General features: G+C 37.1%; 1 protein-coding gene across 3 annotated transcripts in view; it reads left to right on the forward strand.

Annotated features, from left to right (window-relative positions):
- The window catches only part of PPP4R2 (protein phosphatase 4 regulatory subunit 2), a 33,520-nt gene extending 6,748 nt beyond the window's left edge, over window positions 1-26,772 (forward strand). For all 3 annotated transcript variants that reach the window (XM_087744274.1, XM_087744272.1, XM_087744273.1), the window contains 7 exons: window positions 14,690-14,860; window positions 19,866-19,959; window positions 21,432-21,469; window positions 21,935-22,009; window positions 22,435-22,578; window positions 23,152-23,420; window positions 24,407-26,772. In XM_087744274.1, the coding sequence (XP_087600400.1) occupies window positions 14,690-14,860; window positions 19,866-19,959; window positions 21,432-21,469; window positions 21,935-22,009; window positions 22,435-22,578; window positions 23,152-23,420; window positions 24,407-24,720 (1,105 nt within the window). In that variant the 3' untranslated portion in view covers window positions 24,721-26,772. The remainder of the gene's footprint in view (window positions 1-14,689; window positions 14,861-19,865; window positions 19,960-21,431; window positions 21,470-21,934; window positions 22,010-22,434; window positions 22,579-23,151; window positions 23,421-24,406) is intronic.
- The last annotated feature ends 602 nt before the right edge of the window (window positions 26,773-27,374 follow it).

Genomic DNA, 27,374 nt, shown 5'->3' on the forward strand with positions numbered 1-27,374 from the left:
TGGCCCCAGTATTGACTCTGAGCAACAGCACTTGTAACGAGTTGCAGTTAGACTTTGGACCCCATTGATCACAACCACTACTCTGTAGGCCTGATGGTCCGCAGAGTCAGTAGCTATCCATCTTGCCTACAAAGATGCTGTGGGAGACTGTGCTGTATGTTTTGCTAAAGCTGAGTTAGCAGTGTCTGCTGGTCTTCCCTTACTGACAGAGTCAGTCAGGTAGATCAGGGACAATTTGCTTTTGGTAAATCATATAACCATAAATGTAAGTTACATAACTGTAGTTCTATCAAAGGTAATGGCAAAAAATGTTTTTTTTGACCCTTTGATACTGTTTCGTGTACCTTGTGTAGCAGTGAACATTTTTTTTCTTACTACATTGTTTGAACACTTTTGGATCAGTTTAGCTTTTATTTTGTTACAGCAGTGAAATAGTTTGTCAGCTGTAGAAAAGATGTGAGTGGAGATACAGTAGCAATGAACATGTATAAGTCACTGTTCTCAGCTTTAGTGTTTTAATGATGTATTCTGAACTCTTGTATAGTAATTTCCTTTCTTATGTTACAAATACGTAGATTTTTGTAGCCATATGTCCTTTAGCTTATTTCACATGCTTAAATTTAAGTCTGCTTTTTTCTATAAAGTATGTTCTCTGACTTTATTCAAGTAGCAGTTTTGTTGCTTGACATGGGTATGCGAGTATTTTTTGACTAGTTTGAAAATTTTGTTCTGATTTGGAGCCAAGTCATTACCTGGAAATCTTTAGTACTATTGGGGGAATGTAATTCCTTATGTTTTTTTTTTTTACATGAAATAAAACACTTCTCGTGTTCCTGCCATAATAAACAGGGTAATATTTTCTGAAAGACGTCTGCGTGCCTTTGTTAGTATAGGTCTCTTCCATTTCCATGTTCTCAGTAAAGCAAGAGATGTGAGTAAACTTCCTTGCATTGTTTCCTACTATTATTCCTCACTAACTCCCTTCCACTAAGTGGCTGGAATTGTTCCCCACTAATTCCCATTCCACTGACACTGTTTTTTCTGTCTCATAATCCACTGATGCCTCCAAAGGACAGGGATCTCGGTTGAAAAGCCTGCTGATTTATCTTTGTCAAAGATAGTTTAGCTTGCTGGCTCTTTTACCTATACTATAAAAAATTATCTGTGTGTCAAATGTGCAGTTGTAGTACTTCAGAGGAATCAGTTGTGATAGATGAAATCACTTGCTCCTTAGGAAATGCACACTTTGTAGTGGTGTATTTTAAATGCTGTCAGTTGGTATCTGTTGGGAGTGGGGTTTACAGTACAAAGGTCAGACTTTAACTACCATTATAAAATGTGCATGATGAACTGATCCTAATAAACTTTAGTCTCTCTATAGCGTACACACGTGAGGAAAGACAAAAGGCAAGCTCCTCATAGCAATGCTAACTTTTCAGTGTAATTAGACTATTTTAACCGCAAATGTAACTGTATGCGCATGCGGACTTTCATTTGTAAGTACATCTTTCTTCCCTGTTGCTATATACAGTCTGTTCTTATCAGCACACTCCCTGCTAGTCTTTTTGCAAACAGTTCGCTGTTGCTTTGCACAGAAAACCACCCCAGCATTTATTCTGTAGCAGTTAATACGGTTGTGTGTGCTTCTGATGATCACCTTTAGTAGTGTTCTGTTGGCATCCTTCTATTCTTCAAGCTCAGTTCTCCTGCATTGCTTAATCGGATTTGTTCTCAACCTCAGAGTTTCTATCAGTTCTTACTTTTACCTCTTAGTAATGTTTCTTCATAGCTGTAGTGGCTACCTCAGTGTTACCTCCCTCTGTCTTTTCCAGTGGGCCTTAAGTCTCCTGTTCCATGGTGGCCTTGCTCATTACTATTTCATTTGAAGTACTTTCCCAGATGTCTGGGTATTGTTCCACTCCATATTACACTTTACAGTAGCAGGACGTTCTTCTGTTTTGACCTTGTAATCGATGAGCCTTGCTCCCTCTTCCTGTCTGCAGATTTTGGGAAGCTTCATGCACATGTTGGGGGGAAGGAACAAGGCAATGGTGCATGCAGAAGGGAGGATACAAAGCAGTCTGGTCATCTTGAGTGGTGGTGGGTTATCAGGTTTGTGGATAAACCAGACTGATGCTGTTTTACCACAAAAGCTGGTGTCTGGCAGGTGTCAGTTTTGGAAATAATGCTACTTGAAGACAGTTACAAGATTTCCATGATGGCTGCAGCTGATGAGGCTTTGCTCAGAAGTGGTAAGAATGTGATGATGCAGAAACACCTAATGCCTGTGTATTAGGTCATTGAGGTAGGGTACACCTTGTCAGCCCAAGCTTAGTGTGTGTCAGCTGAACTGCCCTGTGTAGAAGCCAATTGGGTGGCTTTTGTTTCCGGTTTTGGAAAGAATTAGTAATAGAAGTTCAATTTACCTGGTCCTAGTAGTACTGCTTTCAGACCTGAGTGAAGCCTGTGTTTTTGTGGGACAATGCATGAACTGGCAAGCATAGGAATACAATGCAAAGTAAATTCAGATCCAGAAGTAGTTGCAAAGGGTGCATTTTCCTTAATCTGGTTTCCCAGCTTTATTGCTCAATATAGTAAAGATATGATAGTGGAATCTCAGTGTGGTCTACAGCTCTTCTGAGGTAACCTGTGGATCTTTATGCACTGGTCACTTAACAGTGATAGCTACACTTACCAGATGAGTTAAAGCATTTCTGTTGTTTATTTGGTTTTTCTGTGCAAACTGGTGATACCTGGAATGGCTTCAGTGTCCTGTATCAGTAGATATGTGCAATTTAGTTTGTGTCTGGAAGAAGTGATATATTTATATATGCAATTATCTAAACATTAATTTTATATTGCTGAGTGATTTTTTTCTACAGGTAACTCCTATAGAGATAGTAATTTTAACTTGCTGCAAGTTCAGGAAGACTTTTAAATATGCTTCACTTATTGCATAATACTTTTCTTAAATTTTGACTCCTGGGCTTCTGCTATACAGGTTTATTGAGAAAGTGTCATCTGTTTAATGTTTCTGTATTCTGCCTGCATCAGCTCCAGAGTACTATAGAATTATATTGCGCCTTTGCCTGGAGGATTATTTTTCTGTGCAATATCTCTTGAGTGGGATGCACTCTGAATTGTGCTATGGAATTCCTGCAGAATCTCTATTACACAGTGCACAGCATCACTCTGGAAACATGCCTTAGTGAACACTAATCTGTTCAGTCAAACTTTATCTGAAATGGAAATAAGCAAAAGCTAAGAATAATCCACAGAGTTGTTAAGAGTTGAAATAAATATGGTTGTCTAAATTTCAACAAAATGTCCAATCATGTTAAAGGTAGATCTGGACCATGTAAGTGGGTTTGGGGAGGTATTTTGACACAGATAATGCCGATCTGCTATCGACAATCTGTTTGGCTAGTGCTATTCAAATGCAGCTACAGTTATCTGTGGTAGAGCAGAGGAATATAAATGTTCTTAGGGCTTGTGTGATTGTAACTTGTGAGAGAAGTCAGATACATTTCCCTCCTCCTGAACTTTTTGTGCTAGTTGCTTAAGTGATACTGCTTCCAATTCTAAGGTGGTTGTGAACCTCCTTTAATTGACGTTTAAAGATTTAAAATGAAATTTCAAGTATATGGTCACATGCCTCTCTGAAATAATTATTTCTAGTATAGTTTGTTGTAGTAATAACTGGATCAAAGTCTTGCATTAAGTGTTGCAGAAATGTGTAGTAATCTCGCCCCTGTCTCGAAGATGCATTCTACAGAAATAAGGCAGATGTGGGCTGAGAAAACAGTTGCTGCACACAGAGTGATTACTGAGAGTTCTGACCGATTCTGTGTGTTTTATAATTGTTATGTAGGAAATATTATTTAGAAGATCGTTAATCAGATTGAAAAGTACATAAAACTCAAACGATTTTAAGATAATCTAGTTCAAAGGGTGCTAACTCCATTTTTTACAAAGGTAAATGTAATAATTACACAGAATATTGGTAAAAAAGGCATCCAGAACTAGAGAAATAAAATCTGTTGGGGTAAAGCATCCTGTAAAATATGTGACAGCAGGAAGATACTAGGTCTACATATATTGTGGCATAAGTTTAGTGTGGTTTGCTGAACTAGTGATTTTTCTGCATAATAGGAAAAAAAGGTACCTAAATTGTAAACAAATTAAGTATAGTTGATATTGCTCAGATGCGAAGACTTAGCTGTTATTTAATGCTTATTTAAAAGTCTGTCAGACTTGGAGACCTTTGTAGGTGGTGTGCACTTTATAGGAAAGTCAGTATCTGGGGTGATCATTCTACTTGTAATAAAACTTGAGATTTGTAAGAAATGTTATTTGAATATCAGCATAAATTAAATTATATGAAGAATAAGAAATCAGAGTAAGGTAAGAATTTACATATTGGTACACAGTGCAGGAGCACAATAAGTGGAATAGTTCAGAAAATACACCAGTTTATTCTTATCAGCCAAAGGTAACTTCAAGTAAATTTTCAAGTGGAAGAGGGAAATTTAGTGAAAATGCCATCTACTTTTACTTTTACTTTTGTCTTTATAGATAAGCCACTGCTGGTGGTTTGTGGAAGTTTTGAAGGCTTTCAGTTACTTTGTGTGTATTGCTTTCCACTCTGCTAGAAGGAATTTAATTCTTGAATGAAGAATCTGTTGTAATCTTGTACTTTCTTGAAAAATTCTGAAGCCCTAGTTCAGATTTTTTTCCTATTCTGTGGAACAGCTGTATTCTGTTGGAGTCTGCTAAATATTTATCAGCAGAGATCAGAATTAGTCCCTTGATGATTACAGATACTACTCTAATGTCTTCATCAGCTGTCTGTTTCCATAACTAAGTCTTAATCTTTGTTGTTCCTGGCAATAGCAGTAGTAATTTGCAAGTAGTAGAGAGGTGAATGCTCATACTACCGAAGCAGATGTAGTTCTGATGTATTGCAGTTTCCGTGGCTCTGGAATGAGATCGTCATGTTCACAAGAAGGAGAGCAAAGACTTAATTTAGGCTGGCAACAATCAGCGAGTGAAAATAGAAAAATACCTTCTGTGCTTGTGGGAAATACCAGTTTTTCCTCTTTTGAGCTCTTCAATGTATTTTTAATCAAAGTGAAAGGTAACATGAGGTCAAATCCTACTAAAGATAAAATGTGAGAGTGTTTTAGTTTTACATGACTTATGAGGTGAAAGTGAACAGGATGCTCCCCCAGGAAGAGTGCTTGCCAGCCTGTTTTCCTAACAGGATTATACCGTTTACAGCAAAGCAGTGTTCCAGTAAATTCACCGTGCTATATCACCTGAAGTTTAAAATTCATTGCTCATTCAGAAACACCGATAAAGAATCTAGCACTTGCTTATGGTTTTAATTTAATGTTGGGTTGAAGGGTTTGTCTGCTTGCCAGAAGCATTTAAGAAACTAGTCTGCAGTGATGCACGGGGGATTTTACTGTGTAAATCTATTGTCAGTGTTTGAATTTCCTGTGTTAATCTGCACTGTGTGGATGGTGAAAATAGCAACAGTGTGCAAAATGATAACACTAAAATTAATTGCATCAAAAAAGTATTAAAGTAAAGCATGGGAAGTAGAAAAAAAAGTTTAAAATTCAATGAATATTTGAAGCAAGAGTGGAATTAAGTAAGGTACGTTCTTTTATCTGGTACGTGGGTGCAGCTGCTTAAAGGAATGGCTCTGCTCTCTACTAGTCACATCATGCATCTTATTCTTCCTTATCTGTAGCATTAATTTTGTGGTTAGATTTGTGATCTGCTTCACCTCCCTGTGTGTGGGATCACAGGAATGCGTGGGAGCAGCAGAGCAGGCTCGCTCCTTTTGGTGTCGACCAGGTATAAGGTTAAGGACGTGGTGGGGCAGTGCCCTCCTTCTCTGCACCGTGGTGAAATCCCTGCTGAACTACAGCATAGCTAATCTCCGCCCCCCCCCCGGTAATGGGAGTTCAGTGTTGCCAGCTTTCTACCCCAGAATTTTTCAGAGGTATTTTCTGAAAAAATGGAAAGCCATTTCTCTGCCATTGAGCACTCCTCATTAAGAAGCAGTCTTTGTTATTTATGTAATGAATAGTGAAATAGTAATTCCTGTACAAAAACTAAAATGTCAAATGGCAACAGGTGGGTTTTTTTGTATGAAAATGCTGGGGATTGTCTTTTACAGGCAGTTCTAACAAGATTTTTAGTTTGTGCACCCTGTTCTATGTAACTGTTTACTTCCAGGTGTTCTTGTTTATACCCAATCAATAGATCTGAAATTAGGATGTGCTAAGTAAGGTAAAGATTAAAACAAAACAACAGCAACAAAATAATAGGAGTAGGCTCTAGCTACTGGCTTTCCATCCTGAAGAACAGAGATAACCAAGGAAGGAGATGAGTGAGAGGAAGAGTGGCCTCAGTCTCCTTTCCCACAGGGGACTGCGATCCATCAGTTCCTTTGCACAGCTTTAGCTGCTGACTCTGCTGGAGAGGATCTCTGATGCCTGCTCCTGTTGCTGTGCGGTGCCAGGGAGTGGGGCTGTCAGTCCTGGGCAGGCTCCTGCCACTGAGTCCCAGGTGCTGCCGTTTCCGCAGCCTGGGGCAAGGGAACCACCCTGGGGCTTCTCATGCCTGGGGATAAGTTCTGTGCTTTCTGCTCTCAGAGATGAGCCCTTGGTTTGAGAAGTGGAATATTCTATCTAGTCAACAATATTCCTGTTCGGATATATCTTGCATCGAGGCTGTGGAAGAGCACACTGGAAAGGTTGCCACCTTGCACACAGGTTTGAATCGGATATGGGATTGCTGGGTGCACTTCGTTTTATGTGCCTTTTGACTTTTCAAATAGTTTTGGAGATCCCATTGATAGACCGTAATAGAAAGGAATTAACTTGTTTTGGATCAGACTTTAATTGTGGTTCTGACAGCCTGGGGAAATTACTGTGTCTTAGAGTATATCTTCATCTTCTATGAGCTCTAGAGCAAGGCACAAAAGACAAGAAAGAAGTTGGCAAGTTATTTCACTTAAAAACACCTGTTTCCTACTAGCAAGTCTCTGTGGAAGTGTAATCCAAGTCAGCAGTAATTGGGGGGGAAGCTAATATGTGACTCATACCTCTTGTTACATGTTAAGTGAATCCCTCTGAGATTGTCCTCTGGTTCTTTCCTTCTGTGTTCTGAGGACTTTGCCTTAAAATCAGTTTAGTGGAACATGAAGTGTTTGCATCCTAAATATCCTATTTGGTACTCTTTTTTAATTTCTGCTTGTCAGAGAGCTAATGGTAGGAGGGGGGTGGAGAGGGAAGTGCTCCCTTCTTTTACTAAGTTCTGATGGTTCTTTTATGGCCTGTTCAATGAACAGAATCAATAGTAGATCTACTTTGTTTTCATTTTATGTTCTTTGTGGTATATAGCATCTCTCCAAAACAGATGGCATCCCTTAAAATTTAAACCAAGTAATTTTGTAATGCACTTAAACACTGTGAAATCTGAAGACAGACATCCCACCAGGACTCCTGGGACTCTTAATGTTTTAAGTACATAGCTAGGTCTCTAGAAGCTTAACATCCCTTCAATATAATGTTTTTCTTAATTAAACCTGTAATCTGTGAGGCAATTCCGGAAAGATTTATGAAATAATTGCAGTACCTTCATTTCAGGAGGTAGCCTTATTTCAGGCACGCTGAATTCTTCCTCATGTTCTTCAGTTAATTTTAGGTTTTGTCCTGCTTACCTTCCATGGGTCTTATTGAAGTTTGAAACTTAAAATCCTGTGTAGTTTGTCTAAGGTGTGTAAGCCATATGTACTACTGTAGTGTTATGTCTGACATTTTAATACAGTTGCTGAAAAGGGAGATGGGTAACTTACCCTAGTTGTCTTCTGCACTTGTGGAGACTTGCAGTCCAATCTACGCTTAATGTTCAAGTCGTGCAGTAATGTTGGGCATCACCGTGTTGTAGCAAAGCCTTCCAGTGTACTACTAAATACACAAGGAAGAACTATATCACTTGTTCAACATGGATAGTTTTTCTCAAAAACACGAGGGAAAGCACTGTGTTTGTATGAAGGAGATGGGGATATTGCAATTACAACTTTGTCTCCTTTCCTTGTTCTAGTTCTCTGGAAGTTAATGTTTTTCTGTGATTCTTCCAGATTGCAAGACTTCCCTTTTAGTTTCAGGTTCTTAAATGGCCTTTCGCTCATACTTATGTTACTTGGTTTTTAATGTTTGTCAAATCTTGCCCAAACAACTTTGTTAGACATTTCTGGCTTTTTGCTCTTTTTGTTGAAATTTTAAGTCTCCCAAAGTGAATATACCAAATGGTAAAAGAATCAAATATAAAAACTTGTCCGATGGTTGGAAGAAAATATCACTTAATTCTGACATACAAAAAAAATAATCTCCACAGTGCAAGCTGTTGACAGAGGGTTCTCCTCTTTCACAATAACCAGTGCAGTAAGGGAGAAAGCTGCTTTCTCAGTTTCATCAGTACATTTTCATACAAACATTTTGAGTAAGCAGGAGATAAGGGAATGGGGGAAGTCTTTGCACTCTGGAAGTGATAAGATTAGATTATTTCCATGTAAAATGCAAAACATGCAAAAGTGCATGTTTGAAAAAGATGAATTCTGTGCAAATCATGTTAGTAGAGAAGCAATTGTACCTTGCAAGCAACTTCATGCTAGTAATTCTTCTTTTAAATCAAAGCATAGCATCAGATTACTTCAACTGCTTTCTGTGTAAGGTGACCTCTGTCCCGTGTTGAAGAGCGCTGTTTATCAAATAGAATTGGTGGATTTCTGAACTTGGTCGATGTTGCTTGGCAAACTTTGATTGATCTGTAGCAATGGATTAGTCCCAACACAAAATCATGTAGTTCAAGTACAGGTGTGAAATAGTTTGCTTTTATTAGAGAGCAAAGTTTTAGGATTGTGTTCTTCCTTGTTTCTGCTCTGGTAATGCTAGGTTATGTCCCTTGTCTAAATTAATCTTTTTTTAATTCTTTCTTCCCTGTGCAATGGAGATATTTTTGCTGCCTCATCAACTTTCACTGAATAAGTACGTTATTGTTGTACTGTTCTGTCTGTAGAGTTTCCTTACACTCCTTTGTCTGTCTTCATAGGGCTTAACTTTCTTGGCTTCACTTAGTAATTCTGACCCTGTCCTGGGGTTTTGTGTGTTTGGGGGGGATTTTCTTTTTTTCTAAGTTTTTTTTTTTTTTTTTTTTTGCATAGCCTGTCATTTTATTTAATTTCTTCTTGCTTATTTCATGTCTTCCCCCACCCTTTTTTAGCCTTCTCTCATGCTGCCTCTAACTAATACGTAAATGTTCTCAAAACTTGCTTATGTTTCCCATATTATCAGCTGTTTGGTCAGGTGCTGTCTGCTTTCCTGTTTCATTTCTGTAAGACACAACTGAGTGTCTTCAAACACTGAGGTCTCTTCCATCCATGTTTCTCTGTTACGTTTCTAGTTTTTTCTTAAATTGCAAGGTCAGGGGCTTCATTCTGGTACTGTATTATGGTGTTAAACATCTTTTCATACCTTAAAGCACAGTTGTTAGCATATATTAAATCTAGGACGTAGTATCATCTATTTAAGTAATGTACAAAGGCTGAACTGTTGGACCATGTGTTGGCTTCTATGCTTTCATCTGTTGCTTGACTATTAAAGGTGCTCTTTTAAAAATTTTAAATGTTGCATTAAACTACCAGCATTGACATTGGTCCTGGGAGATTTGTGGTTCTGCTATGATGTATCTATCTATCTATACAAGCTATAGTTCTGGAAGTGTGCTGTGGTTGCTTCTTTTCAGCAATTCATTACTGCATCTGGTGGCTTTTTTCCTTGCTAGGTGCTTTTGATGGTGCAGGAGCTGGTGGGAGGGAAGCAGAGGACTATTTAAGAAAAAAAGCCGTCTTATGATGATTTAGAGTATCTGTGAAACTACAGGCTTGTTAGCCCAGGGGAGCTGTCTTTGTACAGGTATATTTACACAGGATGACCCAGATATCGTAGTGAAAGATGCTTTAGATATACATAAAATGTATATAATTTCAAAATTGCCATTTGCTAGAATGAAAGTACACTGAACCGAAACACTTTAGGATCAACGAATTTTTTGAAGTATTGTTTCTGTAGATATTTTTAAGGATCACACAATGTTCATAGGAATTTTTTTCTTTGAGTGGCTATAGAAGAGCTCTCAAAGTTGCTAGCACAAATTCACAAGTTAGTGTAGTGGACAGGAAAAGCATGGTTTAGAAGATGTAAGCGTGCATTTAGAAAAGGCTGATTATGCACAATGCTGAGTGGGAAGAGCAAGTATTTATAAACAAGCCTGCTCAGAAGAAAGCATGAATAGTATTTTCTCCATGGAAAACTTCTTCAGTTTGGTTTCTTTACAGAGTTTAAAGTGTTTGTCAGTTATTTTCCAGTGTATAAAACTTAATGAGGTTCTCCTTACAGCCATGTGGAAGAGTGGTGTTTAGCTTCCTTTTGGTTCTTGATTTGACTACAGAAGGTATTGACCAAACTTTGCTCATTTTCAGTGTCTCCCATTTTGTAACAAAGCACCTAAAACAGAGGTCTTGCATCCTAATGCTAGAGTTGTTCTCAGGGAGTTTGTGATACATGTGGAAGATTTTTCTTTTCTTGAAAACAGATACTCACCATTTGTTTATCTCTTCTCACTACTGTTGTCTGGCTTTCTAAGTGGCCAGTCTTTCAGTGTGTGCTGATAACTTAAAATTTCTAGATATGTAGATACAGATTGCTTTGCTAATTAGGAGGATATGCCACTTTTAATCTTAATTTTTATGTTGTATTGGCTTAACAGTTCTACCCATTATTTAGGAACTAAATGGTTTTCTCTATGGATGAGATGCAAGTTTCAAGAGTTTAGCTGATACCAACTTCTACATGTTATTTGCACAGACTGGTAAAACAGGAAAGGTAGCTTTCCTCTTTTGACACTCACTTTTGATCACTTCCACTGAAGTAAATGGAAATTAAGAAAATCTTACTGTCCCTGCAGAATTTTTTTTTTTTCTGGTCAGAAGCGAGTTCATTATTTAACAATTTCTTTTTTCAGATATGCAGCCAGGTACTTCTCAGTTTTGTAGACTGATTTGAGTGTAATCTTTTATAAAGAGTTTAAAAAGTGTTCAAACTTTGCAGTATATTTTCACAAGTGTAGTTAAGTTTCTTTAACAAATATACATAATTAAGGTTGCTTGAAGTAAGATTCTTTTATATAAATCCTTTATTAATCCACCTTGTGTATTATGTTTCCTTTCTGAGGACTTGTTCAGAGTTAGCTTAAACTAGAGGCATAGTACACAGCTGTCTTAAAGGTAGACTGTCAGTGTCTGATAACATGGTGGTAGATGCTGCTGTTGCTGAGGCAGGGACCGGCTGTGAGGGAAAAGGAAGCAACTGCAGTTCTGGGTGAAAGCAGAAGGAGCAGAAACCTGGCAGGAAGGTGGTAACTGAAGGATGATGTGCCGAAGTTGGAGATTCTTCACCCTAGGATAATGATAGAAGAATCATGCCTAAAAGAAACCAGTGACCAGCATTGTAACCTCCAGAAACCTTCCTCCTTCTTCCTGCCTTCCAGGAATCCACTGTGTTGCCACTGCAGGACTGAATTTTGCCTACATGGTTGAAGAGTCTGGAGCTGACTCAGTCTTTTGTGGTGCAGATAATATTTCCTGTTGAGCGGCTGGAGTTCCCATGTAACTTACTGGTACTGGGATAAAACTGTTCATGAGAAACCATTTGCATAGATTGAAAGTGCTTCAAGACCATCATCTAAATGGGAGCATGGTTTAATGTCTAAATTACAACACTGAGGTCAGGAGATTATGGTCTAGAAGCACAAGACACCTCTGACTTCGAAGCAGTTGTTTATGGTACGAACTGCAGTTAAATCTATGATTGCAATGTGAACGTACCACTTGCTTTTAACCAGTTAGCTTTCATGCTGCTAGTAGTGCAGCCATAGCCAGGGAATTCAGCAATGTTGAAAAAACCTGCTTGAGAAACAGAGTAAATGTCTAAACAGCAAGCCTGTCCGGAGCTCCTGCTGCTGTGGTTACGCTGCTTCTAGCAACAGCTTGTTGGGTTGATTTAAAGCTGGTGTTGCTATGTATGGGTTAGCTGTAGTCAGGCTTGTGACTGCAGGATGAGTTTATCCTTAAACTCTGCTGCTTCTGTTTGTAAGCTGGGCTGTGTCACCTGGTTGGCAGTCATTTATCAAGTGTTTCGAAATACAGGATGAAAGATGCTTTTTATGTCAGTATTGCAGTGTATTGCAGATGCAAGTTCTTAGCCTTTTTATAATAGAATAAATACTAATTAAAAGTACTTGGGTTTAAAACAAGTGACAGTTTTCTAGGCTTCTGTATAGGGGCAAAATGTTGCATTCTTTATTTTCTGTAGCTTCAGCATTGTAGAGAGGAGCTGGTGGGTACTGCTTTCAGGCAGTAGCTTGCCATTTTACTCTTTGTATGTTGTTGGTTTATTTCAGCAACACAACACTGATGGGTTAATGGTTTATGAAAAGATAAGTGTTACTATTTAGCAAGAAATAAATAACAATGAAAACAAAACAGCTCAAGTTTTAAAGTGTGAAAAAAATAATCTAAATGGGGTTATCAAAGAATGTTTAGAATAATAGTGGAATGCCCTTTCATGAGGCAAGTAAAGCTCTTGGGATGCTCTGTAGGGAGCAATCCTACTCTGGCAAGGGGTTATTTACTGGGTCTTTTCTGTCTGTGTTTTGTGATGTGCTTATGTATTAAATCTGTGATTTTTTTATGAAAGCTTTGGTCTCATGGTAGCACTGCAGAGTTGAATAGGTTTTTAATTTAACAGTTGTAGTAGTAATGCCTAATATTGTACATTAGAAACATTATAGTATTCTGCTTTGGCTGTATAATGCTAATTGGAGCAATAATCCAGCGAGACTCAATGATGCTGTTTCATCTATCCATGCCATTCCCTTTTGGGACCTTGTTTCTTCTTTCTATTTTTGTTTCTTGTTTTATTATTATTCACTAAGTCCTGCGTTCCCCTCTGTTGTGAGTTGCTTAATGGTTTCTTGAGAAGGAAAAAGGAGATTTGCTTTCCTCTTGGGATTTCTCCCAATTCTGGCAAATGTGTCACCCCTAATGAAAGACAGGGGTTTGTGTTTGAATCTCTGTAGATAAACCTGAGCTAAGTTTTCCCCCTTTTGGTCTCATAATTATTTCTTTGAGACCAAGGAGAAAATTAAGGCAAAGATAACATGGCACTGGTTTTCTGGTGAAAGTAGGCTAATATGACTTCACTGGCCTGTGGTTTTATATTTGGTAGTACTGGTGCTTGAGGATAGCATGCAGGACAAACATCGTCACTTTGCTGGGGAGTCACCACATGTAGTTCACAGCACAAATAGTTGTGTCAGCCTGACAGAAGGTCAGATGTTATGTGGGGCTGAAAATAGTCAGGGCTGTTTAAGCTAGCACTGCTACCAAAGACAGCCTGTAGAAATACAGCCTTTGGCTAAACAGTATGTCTTTCAGCAGGAGCTGAAGGGCTGTCCAGGGGTTCAGATTTTGTTTGATTTGAGCTGGTTCATTCCAGATTGTATACGTTTTAGAGAAATGTCAAAGATAACCTCCTCTCTTTATTGTTGGTTTGTTATTCTCTCTTCTTTTTCTCCACTAGCATCTCCATCCTGTAACTGTGAAAGCTCCTGCATCATCATTAATAGAATAAAATTGATAGTAACTGAACTAAATCAGTTGCTTTCAAGTTGCTGCCTATGCTGCTAAGGAATGCACTAGCCAGAGGAGGCTCAGAATTTCTTCTGCGACTGTTGTGTGGGGTGATTGGTGTAGAAAGGCTTTCTCAGCAGTTTCCCACCTTGTCCATTGTGTGCAGTGTGGGGGACTTGTGTTCTTTAAAATTTCAATATATAGAACTCTGTAAATGATAAAACTTTTAAGTCGTAAGGCTGAAGGTAGTTTAGAAAGATCTTAATAGATTACTTTGTTGTGGGAATGTTTTTCAGGAGTCAGAGTTGCTTTGCTCAAATACTCATCAGCAAGTGCTAACTGTGATACAAAATAGATTGGCCTTTCTGAGAAAAAGAGGTGCTACTAAATGCTTTTACGGTGCATGGATACTGAGCAGTTAATTACAAAAGGCCTTTCGGTAAGATTTTGTAACAGAAGCAGATAATGCTGTGTACAATTGCTGTATGGTTTCCAGACTTGAAACACACTTCTTTCTTTTTTCTGTTTCTTCTTTTCCTTTTTTGTTTTTTGTTTTTCCCCCTCCCTTCTCTTGTGAGCTCAGTGAAAACTTCAGGTGGCATGTAGGCTCACTGATAAGTTGTATAGAATGCATGCATGTTTCACACTGAGGTTTGAATTGTAAGTGGATATTGGTTCTTTAAGGAAATGGCTTACCCTGTTGTTCATGGCAATTGACTTGTGTAATATTGTTCTACTGTAATTATTTAAATAGTTTTCATGCTTTAAATTCAGGAAGAAAACTAATACTGCATTACTTGCCTCATTTAGCTTAGGAATGGCATACCAGTATGAATGTTGTTTTGCAAACTTAAAGTTACCCTGTTTTTCTGTGGGTTTAGGGCTGACTTGCATATGTCTTAATTCTTGTGTTTTACGCAGGGTTCAGTGGTCTCAGTTTAAAGGCTATTTTATTTTCAAACTGGAGAAAGTAATGGATGATTTCAGAACCTCAGCTCCTGAACCAAGAGGGCCCCCCAATCCAAACGTGGAATATATTCCCTTTGAAGAGATGAAAGAAAGAATCCTGAAAATTGTCACTGGATTTAATGGGTATGTATAATTTGTTTTCTAAAATCAGGATAACAAAAATATTTTCCCAGTTTTTAACTTAGTAGTTTGTAGTATCTGTCTGTGACTATTCATTTTGCCTCCTCAAATAGATGAGCAGAAGCAAATACATACATTGGAAATATATTACAGTAGTTTCAGAACTTTCACTTTATTCTGTCTTTGAATGAAAATTACGACATCCTGTGACATGACAATCCCTTCAGTTTTTTCAATATGTAGTTAGTTTTTAAGTAATACCCTTCAACGAAGCATGGTATTACTATGTGCCTTTAACAAGTAAAATAGATAGTAAAGTCAGATTTCTTTCAATATATTTTGAAATACCTAATTGAAAGAAGTCTTTTGGTGTTCAGTTCTTAATTGCTTTGTGGCAGTTCAGTAGCTGTTGAAGAAGTAATGCCGTGATAAACATGGCACGACCAGGAGGCAAGGTATACCTGGTTTTGAATTGTCAAATTGTGCCAGATTCAAGTTTATAGATTGAGTGATATTTACTAATTGAGAGACTTGTGGTATTCGATCTATTGCTGACAGTGTCTTGGATCAAAGTGTATACCCTTTGTTGGTTTTGTAATTATGGAAGTTTTGTTTCCTTTAAAATAAAGCTTCTGATTTTTGGGGTTTTTTTTGTCTTTTATTTGGTGTATCTTTTTTAATAGCTTATATAATATTTTTCTTGTTTCTAAACTGGGTTACATACTTATCATAAGCTGAGTCATCCTGCTTGTGGGTCTCAATGCTTGCTTAAGAGAGACTTTTTCAGCATTTTTCTCAGCTTGTCAGTAAGTGGGCATACTATAAAGCTTGCCTCCCAGTTACCCTGAAATTTCAGATTTGGAGGTACTACTAACACATCCTTAGTATCATATTTTGATGCTAGGTTAATAATTTTTACTGTTATTGGTCCGTACTACTTAATTTATTTGCAGTTTAAGTGTCTCTCTTATAAGTCAGATCTCAACTCCGCCCCCCATCCCCTCAAATTGCTCTTGTGTAGGATACTTCTAAGAATGTGAAATTCAGCTTGTTCTCAGATACCCAATATTTATACCGGGCTGCTTCCCTGAAGGAATTTAAAAACAAACCTATTCTTTATGCCTGAGTCTGCCTCTCTCCTGCCTCCCCCAGCTTTTTGTTAATGCTTCACTGCCCACAAAATTTGTAATGTTCTCACATGGAGACAGCTAATGAATGGGCTGCTGTTATCTTCTGTTGTTCCAAAGTGTACTAAACAAACCTCTGGGTGACCAAGTCTGGAGTTTACTCTGTGGCCGTGCTGTTTTGATCTGTTGCTGTAACACTGAGTGCTCAGCTTCCTCGTACTTTGAAGTGAACCACCCAGTCTTTGAGGAAGCAAACTGTGTACATTAGTTACCCTAAAGAAAATAATACCTTAGGATGTTTCAGAATCTAGGATTGTAGAATAGTTCATTTAGTAAATCCTACAACTGTTACAGTGAGGATATGATTGTGAAAGCTGAATTGTGTGGAGATGTTTCCAAAAAGTAACAGCAGGTTTTGGTTTGTGCAATTGGACATATTCATGTTTCTTATTTAGAGTTGTCGATGTCATTTTAGGGTACCGTAGTGGAGAAGGAAGCTGCTTGATCTGACTTCATTATTAGGATGCTTTTATTGGTGTTTGTTTAAAAGAGTGAGGGGAAAGTTCATTAAAACTAGCTAATTTTTTAAACTTAAAAAGAAAGGTCAAAGAAATAATGAATGAAGAATGATTCCTGTTTTGGGGTCTTTCTAGATGAAGTGCCTTTTAAAGAAGGCACAAACTGGCTGTTTTAACCTTACTGTGTCATACTTGACATTGTGTAATATGCTTGCAGAGCCAGACTCTCATGCTGTACTTTAGAATTGCTTTGGAGTAGGAACTTCTTAAAAGACTTGCAATTTTCTTTATCCTTTGCTAGTGAAGCAGAAAGTTCCAAGGTAAGTTATTTGGGATCTCTCATGACAGAGGATTCTTCACAGCATGAATAAAATAGACATAAACCAAATTTTCACTTATGTATTTTTTTGCTACAATTTAATATAGGTGTTGTAAGTAATTTTCCCAGATCCCTCGTGAATCCTGTCTATATGATGAATTTTTGGTTTGTCATTCATTCTGAACTATAGTGCTAGAAGTGCAGTTTTGAGTGTGTTTGTATAGAATTTTAAGTGGTTACCTTAAGTAGGCAGATGAGGACTATTCATGCAGCTCATGTACTGAACTAATTAAATTTCTAAGCATTTAAGATCAATTCTCATGCTGCTCACAAACTTTTACATTGGTGTAAATCTATACATGAACACCAATTTCAGTTATTTCTATTTTAAAATCACGTTGTTAAACTATTCTAAAATAATAGTTTTACCAAAAAGAATTCATGAGGCGAAGTTAACTTTGGGTTTTGCCAACTAAAAAAACTTAAAAATGTTGAACGAATTACATGCAAAGGAGGTGATAGTGTGATGCTTGGTGCCATCTGCTGCTCAATAAACGAAGTTCAGTTTACTGTGGAAAATTTTGGAGGGAAATGAACTGGCTTTGGCTTTTGTTTAAACCTTTTATAGCTGAGAGTAAAATAGGAAGGCAACTTTTACTTCTGGAGTTGGTTGCAGGCTGCACACTTTCTTAAGTATGCTTATTCCCCAAGTAGCCAGAACAGTATTGATGTTCACAAAATACTTCATGTCGTAGTACTCCAGGTGTCCAGTTAGGTACAGTGAAATACAAATTAGCCAGACAATGATTCTCCAGGATGTCTTACAGATTTGGCTGTTGAAAAATAATTTAAAATTCTGTGTATTTTTTTTTTCCTGTGAAATAAATTGATTTTGAATGGATGGTCTAGTCTATTAAAAAATTACAAAGGGTCTTTAATTATGGGCTTTTCAACCCAAAATCAAAATAGCCATCAATGAGAAACAATAGGTACAATTAGTGCTGTATCTGTGTGGAAAAGTTAACAGATCAAGTCAATTCTTTGTGTCTGAGTTAGGGTTGGGAATTTCGTTAAAAGAAGGCACTACCCAGAAGCCGAACATCATGAAGAATTTGAGTGTCAGAAAGATTACTGGTTGACCAAAAGTTGCTGAACAGCAGCACTATTTGATTGATACTAAGGAAGCTTTAGGGAAATTAATAATGACAGAACCATTGTCAAGCTTAAGAGCCTTCATGTAATAAACTGAATTAAAAGGAACGCTTGTACCTGGTTTGTTCTGGTTTGTCCTTATCAAATTTTGGGGATGGGGGAGGAGGAGATACTTCTGGGTCAAAATAGGGAAGTGAAATGTATTTTGCCTGTGTGCCATAACACTCGGTTTCTGCCAGTTTCCTTGCTTTTAAGCAATAACATGTCAAAATAAATGTGTTAGAAATGCTGCTTACAGCATTACTTTTTGCAAGTGTTTTTAATATATTTAATACTTTATCAGCTGTATTCTAACTGTCCACAGCTGATTGATGGAGATTAACTTCACCATCTTTCTATTCTTAGAAGTCAAATAAAGATAAGTTAGTATGGTGTAATTCAGGGTGAATAGCAAGGGAAGGCATTAGCTAGTAGGGTAACTGTGATACACCTGCTGTGTTTTTGTCAAGTAGCTGTGTTGGAACTAGGGCTAGGGTGGTTGCATTGTAGCCTACCTCCTTACTGTTTTCCAGTTGAGGATTGTAACTTCCTCAGTAATGTAATATACAGACAGTTCTGAAAAAAATTAAATTGTTGATACTTGGTCACTCTCCTTCTGATTACTGCTTGCTTTTAGTTTAAGTGACATGTCATGTAGTATGATTAATGATAGCTATGCTGACTTGTTTGCACTGAACTAGTGGTAGATCTGTGCATCTTTTAAGATGTGGCTTTTTAGCTAATGAACTAAGCTTGAGATACATACTGTGTTAGCTAATGAAATAGGCTTAAGATACTGTGTACTGAGTTCCTAGGAAAACAATAAAAGTTTAATTTTTTTACAAAAAATTTACAGCATAGGGATATACACACACACGTGTATGTGTGTATTGATATTGCTCTGCATTTGGTGTATCAGTTGTGTTCCCAATCAAGAAATGGTTCTTAAGTATTGTATCAAATACCCTTCTTAGTCGAATTTTTGAAATGTGTATGGCTTCAACTTGAAATCGTTAACTGTAAAAATGCATGATTCTTTATTATTTTATTGACATAACTTTTAAAGTGTTTTGCTATTTTGTCAAAAGTTACAGAAGTTTTGTTAAAATGTGACACTGAATTTGCAATGAAAGTGTATGACATCTCAGGTAACTGGTAAATGTATGTAAAGTATTGCTTTTCTGAAAGGTTGGTTTCTTATTTAAGTAGGCATGAAATTGAGTGCAGAATTATCAGAAAACAATGTGTGAATGTGATGCTTGTGGATTTATATATCATACTCTGAGTCTAATTATTTTTACTGAGCTGTTCCCTGATAGATAAGCATGCTGTCCAGTTGTAGCAAAATAAGTGTTTGTAACAGCTAAAGCATAATGGTTCTACTAATTCCAACATTTAATGCTTTTTCTGTAAATGTATTTTGTAAAATGTGAAATAAACTACAAGTTGAGAATTTTTTAGCTCTAGTGTGTATGACTCAAATTTGTTTTGAATCGCTTACCATTTCTGTTCTACACATTTGAATAATAAATACAGTCTTAAAATACCTTACTGTTGATGATCTGATTTCCTTTTCATTGCTCTAATGAATGTTTGAGTTGTGGGATGACGTATTTAGGATTCTACTTAAGAGTTTTGTGGTGGTAAGCACAAAAGACAGTGCTTTGTTACCTCAGTGTATGAGATAAGGAAAAATAAGGCCTCGAATTACTACCCTATATTGCTAATGATAACAAATTTCAGTACTGTTTTCTTTCTTCGCAGTACGGGGGAGGAAGCAATAATGTTATTGCTTCCTAGTAGTCATACTCATTAAAATAAAATTAAATTGTTATAAATCTATTTCATTGCAGCATCCCCTTCACTATTCAGCGACTCTGTGAGTTGCTGACAGATCCTAGGAGGAATTACACGGGAACAGACAAATTTCTAAGAGGTGTGGAAAAGGTATGTATTTTTCTGAGAGAGAGCACAGCTAAACAGTCACAAGTACCACTTAAATAATGTCTGAATTGCTCCCAAAGGTCTGTTGGTTTCATTATGGCTCATAGCCATACTATAGCTAATAGCTACTCTTAAGTGTATGAGTTTGTTTCATAACATCAAAAAGAAGTTTTAAAGCAACTTATTTAAGACATAAAAATAAATCTCAGGGCTGTAACTGTTGTGTTTCCTCATCACTGGGCAGTATTCAAACTGTGGTTTGTGGAGGATATGTCACTTTTTATATTGAGTCCTAGCTAGAAATGATCAAATAATCAGCTGAAATCAGTTGAGTTTTTTTTGATCAGGCATTTCCTTCCACATTTGGGTTCAGATTAGGTCCAGTAGGTGAAGGAGAAGGGAGGCCCCTTCCCCCCAGTGTCTTTTGTTTCACTATTAAGTCCTCTTGTGTAGAGGACTGTGCCTTTGTAAAAGCATACTGATGTCATTTAATGCTATTTTATAGCTTATGTCAGAATGTGGGATCTTTCAAAAGTAGGTAACAGATTTTCAGGATGTAGTTCCACATAGGATTTTCTTGATGGCAAAATTGGCTTGAGGTTCCTACTTAGATTATTCGGTTGAAGAAAGGTTAGCTTGTAAATGGATTGGTTTTCACTGCTATAGTGGATGCAGTCAGATCTATTCTTGCAAGTTAAGATGGGAAGGAGATGGTCAGGAATAAAAGATGAGACAGGGATTTCACAAAGCAGTTTCGTAGCCAATGACAAGATCTGTGAAACCACACCTCAGGTTTTATGGAGAACCCTCATTAAAGTTCATCTGGGTTAATTTTAGCTGGCCCTGTGGTAAAAGCCCTGCTGTATAATTGGGCTAAGTATTGATTTGAAGAGAGGCACTTCCCTAATTTTTAAGCTAGGTTTCTAGATCTTAAAATTGATTTAGTTTGCAGTGCCATTCAGGAGGGAGAGGTGGCTAAGCAAAACGTACCGAATTAATCATTATTTCTGCCCTTTTGTTTATGCGGGGCCAAAATAATTTAACATTTGAAATATGGCTGTGCCAAAAATAGCTGATAGTGCTTGCACACTTTTGAATGCAGGACTCGTGTACAAATAGAGCATTTCTCCAGCAATTCAGAAGGTTTTCAGCATTTCAGAATACTTTGCTTTCCAGAGATGCTTCAGTTAGAAATTACAAACACTTGGGCCTGAGGCTTAATGTGCTGGTCTCACTGTGACGGTAACCCACTTAGGGAAACACTGACTTTTAGTGTAATTATGGCCTGACCTTGTGAAGAGGGAGCAGTGGTACTTTTTATGTATCTGTCATCTGTTGATAGCTTTCAACCCAGTTTTCTGTAGAGATACTTTAAGAAATTTGACCAAAATCCTGTAACTCTTTAAGTCTTGGGGTGTTGTCAAGAGCTGAAGCTTCTGTATCTGAAGTCTTAATATGTTGTTTGTGTATTACAGAATGTCATGGTTGTCAGCTGTGTATATCCTTCTTCAGAGTAAGTATAATCTTTTTCTTGAAACTTTAAGCTTTTGTTAGTAGAGGGGGGAGAATGTGCGCATCTGTGTCTAATATGTGTAATTGTATCCAGAAGACAAACGTGTGGAGTTCAGTTTTCATTATCAATAGTTAAGTCAACAATAGTGATAGCGGTCTTCAGGTGTTACATGCAGTAATTTGGAAATGAACAAACAGCTTTGGAATTGGGTATATGGTACAGTTCAGTATTATCCCTGAACGCTAAGCTGTTATTTTATACCATAGCTGGTGGTGGAAAAAGTGGATACCCCTTGATAACAGTCGCACTGTAAATTCATATCCTAGCCTGTTTCCCTAGTATAATGTATGGGTAGAGAACCCCTTGAGCCTGAAAGTGGGGGACTGTTTAAGTTGAGGGGGGAATTCTGTGCAAACAAGCTTAAAGTAATTTAAAGTTCCTTTATTCATAACTTTTTTTTTTTAGGAAAAATAATTCCAATAGTTTAAATCGGATGAATGGTGTTATGTTCCCAGGAAATTCACCAGGGTACTCTGACAGGTAAGTTTAGTTTCAGGAGTTAACTTTTTCTGGATAAAAGCAAGGTGGTTCTGAAAACAGCTGGTTCAGATCCCTTATTACCTATTCTGATCCTAAATAGGTGGCCTCAAAAATGGGGTGTTACATGGAGTACTGGGTAAAGGAGGGTAGAGGAGGCATGAGCATATACATGACGTACTCTGGGGTTTTTTTGGTCTTTTTGTAACCTTATTGTTCATATTTTTTTTGTTATTTAAAGCTTTTATCATAGTTTGCATGTTGTAGGCAAGGAATTTTTTATTCAATATAAAATAGCAAAGTACCTGATCTTTTTTGTTTGTTTGTTTTGGTGATCTTTTAAAACAAAGTTATAGCTGCTTTCTACCTGTTAGGAACAAATTACTTTGCTAAAAGGATGGGTTAATTTTTTATTATTATTTTTAAAGATCTAATGTAAATGGTCCTGGAACTCCCAGACCGGTAAATCGACCGAAGGTTTCTTTGTCAACTCCTATGACAACAAACGGTTTGCCAGACAGCACGGAACATAAAGAATCGAGCTTGCAGCAAACAGAAGATAAAAAACACAGGTTTGTGAGGAGTAATGTATTTTATTATTCTCAGTTTTTTTACTTTAAAATATTTTAAAAGAGAATGCCTAAGGTATGCATAATTAAGTTACTAACGTACGATTGTCTGCTGCAGGATTTGATGTGTACTTACTATTGTTTGGGCTATCTAGGTAACTATTAGCTCAAGTTTCCACAGTTGCAGTAACACACCTCATAAGTGCATGGGATGTATGGTAAAAATGAAGACTGAATAATAGAGTTCAGAAATCCACGGTTACCATATTTGTGTCAGGATGTCAAACTATAACCAGATATGATATTTTGTAAACGTTTGCTGCTGATTCTGACAGTAGGAGCTGTCAGTAATTTGAACCCACCAGAGTAGTCTGACTGCTCTGCATTTTCATCAACAATCGGGTGAAGGAGGAGTGATGGCTTTGAGGTTTTGTTACGTAATAAGTGAAGTGAGTTCTACTGTTATCTCTTGTAGGGTGTTTAACTTAAAGTAGCTGCTACATTGTTTTTTAAAGTGTGACAAGATACAGAATGTTTTTCTTCAATAAAAACTACAGCTGCTTTTGTTGTTTATAGTGAATCACCAGCATCTGAATCAGAAGGTGCTCAGAGCAGCCCAGTAAAAAATAAGCACTCTGAAGATGATCCTGCAGAAGCAGAAGGACATGAGGTAAAAAGACTTAAATTTGACAAGGAAGGGGAAGCCAGAGATGCACCTAACCAAACTGCCTCCAGTGAAGTTTCTTTAGGCATGGGGGAAGAGACAGAAACATCCTCTACATCTCAGGATAAAGAAAAAGATGCTGCTTGTGCCAGACAGCACTGTACAGAGGAAGAGGAGGAAGGTATTTCAGATTTTATTGTCTTTGCTCTGTGCATTTTCCAAGGAGTTGGGATTTTCTTTGCTGGAGGCCAATGCTGTTGGGATTGCTACATGTCTCCAGTTGTGCATAAAGATGAACTGCTTGTTTGTACTTCAATTTTGCATAATTTAGCAATTCTGTTATTTCTTCTTTTTTCTTTGTCCTAAATCTCTATTTAAAAATTTATAAAATGGTACTTTAAATCTTTTTAAAATCTTCCTAGGCAGTAAATTACATGAGGGTGGTAATGATGCTCCAAGAATTCCATAATCCCTACTTCAGGGTGTTGTCAGATGTTCTCATCTCTTCTCCAGAAGGGGGAGGGGTCACATCTATGCTTGACTGTCTTTATTATTAATAAATTACTGAAATACCGATACAAGGTTAGGTTCTTTCACTGAGGAGGCTGAACAACAATATCTGCAGATCCTCTTAGAACAGTGAAAATTATCTCACTCTAAGGCAGGCCCTGTACCTAATTAAAAAAAAAAGATAACTGCAGTTAAGAGACTGTTCTATTTTTTACATATCCTCCAAAGTTTCCTTTTAATATTTCTTGTGGCTCCTGTATTTGTAAAATGTTCCTCTAGATCATGATGGATGTACGCTTGAAACAGTGATGTTTTCAACATTTCCAAAAGACTGCTTCTGAAGACAAATGAAGGAATGTGGGGAAGCAAGAGAAAGTTACTTGTTAGACCGTGTCTTTATCCACTGAAGCTTAATTAAGTGACGCTACCTATTAAATGAAAAAATGGGACTTTCTTTTATGGTATACTAGGATAGTCTGGCTATCCTGATGAAGTTGGCTAATACTTTACATCTTCTAGCAAAATTGGGGATTGTCAGTTTTTCTTGTCCTTGGCTGTGTTGCAGAAGTCTTGCTTGGCATAGCTGGGAACGGAGAGTAGCAGGATTAAGATGTGTTTAAAAATGCCTTAGTAATACTGTACTTTCACCGTTTCTAGAGTCCTTCATGTCTCCCAGAAATGTTGGTCCAGACAGAAAAGATCAAGAAAAAGACACTGAATCCTCAACTGTGAATGAAGAGACCTCTGAGGAGAGCAATCAAATGGAGGAGTCTGATCAGTCTCAAGCAGAGAAGGATTTACACTCAGATGACAGTGAAGTTAGTGGATCTGCCGGCAGTGGAGCTGACTGCAGTGAAACTGAAGAGTTAGGGTCCTATGCTAGTGAAACTCCAGAGATTTCATCAGAGACCCCTATGGAAAACAGTGATGAAGCCACAGAAGTTGCAGATGAACCTATGGAGCAAGACTAATTTAAATACTTAGATGCAGTATTTTCCATAAGGCTCTGGTTTTACACTGTATAAATAATTTTATGTAATAAAGTGGACCTTTAGTTTTACAAAAAGCAGCAGGTTGTAAAATAAACTTCTCCATGGATTGAACCTTGAAAGAGTTGTACATGGTAAGAACTGTGAATACCAGCTCCTTCAGGTCCTGCTTACCGCTGAACTTTCGTTTGGTCAAATCAGTGGTTTGTGTATAGTTTTTTTTATTTAGAATAAAAGTTTTTAAACTGGAAGGTAATTATAATTTTGACAACTTTTTTGGAGATTACCACACCTAGTTGTATGTAAGCAAGAAAGCTTTTTGTCTTGTCTTTTTCTGACAGCTATAGCAGTTACTTCATATTTTGGTTACAGTTTCAACATTTGACATGTGAAATATGGGGTTTCATGCTGGTTTCCAGATTTTTATTTGAATACACACTATGAAACCTTATGTTGTGTGTTTTTAAAATGTGTTACATTTCACACACACATATATGCACGCATGCACACGTATGTGTACCCTCACTATTCTAAGGGGGAAATGGTATATTTTTCTGTTTCTATAAAAGATAAATACAGCAAATACTTTTTCTATAGGAAAAGACTAAGTTCACCTCTCAAGGCACTTTGTTTTGCCTCTGGAAAACAAAACAAATGAAATCTGGCCCATATGAAACCCTGGAAATATTAACATTGTTGAAAACACCAGAGTAAACACATTCCAAGAGAACTGTTCAGATCACAACATTTTTGTATACTTCTGAGGTGCCTGAGTGAAAGGATTTCATTTATTTATGAGAAAATGTGCTTTATGTTGAGAACGCTGTAATCAAAACGTTAGCTTAAACTTTTGTAGAAGAAATGTTTGAAAATATGATAAGAAAATATCTTGGAAGAAATGAACAGGTACTTGCCTTTTTGAGTCCTCCTTGGAGCATTGTGAATATTGTAGAGAAGTCTCAAAATTATTCGAAGGTATGCAGATGGCATCGGTATGATCACACCACTGTATTGGAAAAATTAATATATGACCATAGTTTATGTACCTGAGCTAAACGACCAAAACGTTTAGGGGTGCATAGAAATCACTATGATTTGTATAACATTTTGGAAGTGAACTAAATATTTTTGAACATGCTACTTTGACAGCCAGTGTTACATTTTTTTTCAGACCAGCTCAAAGCACAAACTACTGCTTTAAACTCTCGATATTTTCCAGTTCCCATATTTAAAGACATGCAAGCTGCAACCTCCCAGTCACAATTACTGGCTGCCAAGTTTATACCTGTTTCTTCAACTGTACCTTTTTGATATTTAGAATTTTTAAATTTCTGTAAAGTAGATTTTTGTAGATTGTAATGAGTGCTCACTGCCATTGTGAAACGGTATATAATTGTATAATTTCTGTGTGTAAACTGAATGCTTGGGCTTTCAATACAGTATTCATATAAAGCAATAAATATTAATGTTATGAAATATCTGAGTACATTTTTATCAGAATTGTCCCTCTTCGGTTTTAAGTTCACATACCTGAAGTACAAAAATGACCTCTAAAATGCATGCTGATAGTTTCTTGTACTACATGGTATGCTTTGTATCACTTCGGGGGAATCTAGATTTTGATTAATACTGGAATAATCTGACTCAGTTGGAGTATTTATGAAGTTATTTCTTGCTGACGTTACCTATCAAGTTCTAAGCAGACAGGATTCCGGGAGATGCTTGCCAAAAAAAAAACCAAACCAAACACCCTATTGATTGAGATCCCCTTACAGAAGGAAAATTGTACTTTGACTCATCTGCATTGTGCTTAAGGGTTGGATGTGTATTATAAAATTAAAGGACTGAACCAAAATGTTGAAATTAGGAAAGTTTAAAAATATAGTGACATCTTACTTCTCTTTGTGTTTTTTTTTTTAAATATTTTGCCAATGAGAACAAAATTTTAAAATTTCTAAGTTTAGAGATTTCTGAAATTTTCTTTAGACTGTTTATTTGTGAAGATATTGTCAATAAACTTGTTCTTTAAGCACCTGTGACCTTTCAATATGTTTGTTTTAGCAGCACTAGTGCCACTATTGCAAAGACTTGCAGAAGAACTTTGAGGTATGGATCCATTTATATATCAGCAATTTTTTTTTTTTTTTGCAAGGGTTAATAAAAATTGAAATCATGCTTTAACATCACCATAAGCATCTTGATACTAAATACATACCTACATTTAGAGATTGCATTTACTAAATCAGAGAAGATTCTATCTTTTTTTTTTTCTATGTGGATTTAAAAAAGCCAAACCAAACCTACTGCATTTCTAAGCAGCCATATTTTGTCAGAGGCATTACACGCCTCCAGAGAGACAGGCAGCTGCTTTTCTCTGTGTGTGGAGGTGTAGCATTGAATCTATTTTCATAGCTTGTATTTTTCTAAATCTGGATGCTTTAAGTTCCATAATTGTGTACACCCCAGAGCGTGTTTCCATATCCAGCCATTGGGGCAGAATGGGTGGTTCTGCTTGCGTTCCTGAAGGAAGTGTGTGGTTAAACCCCAGAAAACCAGGCACCAGGTGCTCTACGGTGTTCATGGGTGTACTGCCTATTAAATCATCTATTATATGGGACTAGAAATAGAAAATGTAA

Source organism: Nipponia nippon, unplaced genomic scaffold (genome assembly GCF_047370975.1).
Source record: "Nipponia nippon isolate SJK-2023a ecotype South Korea unplaced genomic scaffold, ASM4737097v1 scaffold_9, whole genome shotgun sequence".
NCBI classification, from domain to species: domain Eukaryota; kingdom Metazoa; phylum Chordata; class Aves; order Pelecaniformes; family Threskiornithidae; genus Nipponia; species Nipponia nippon.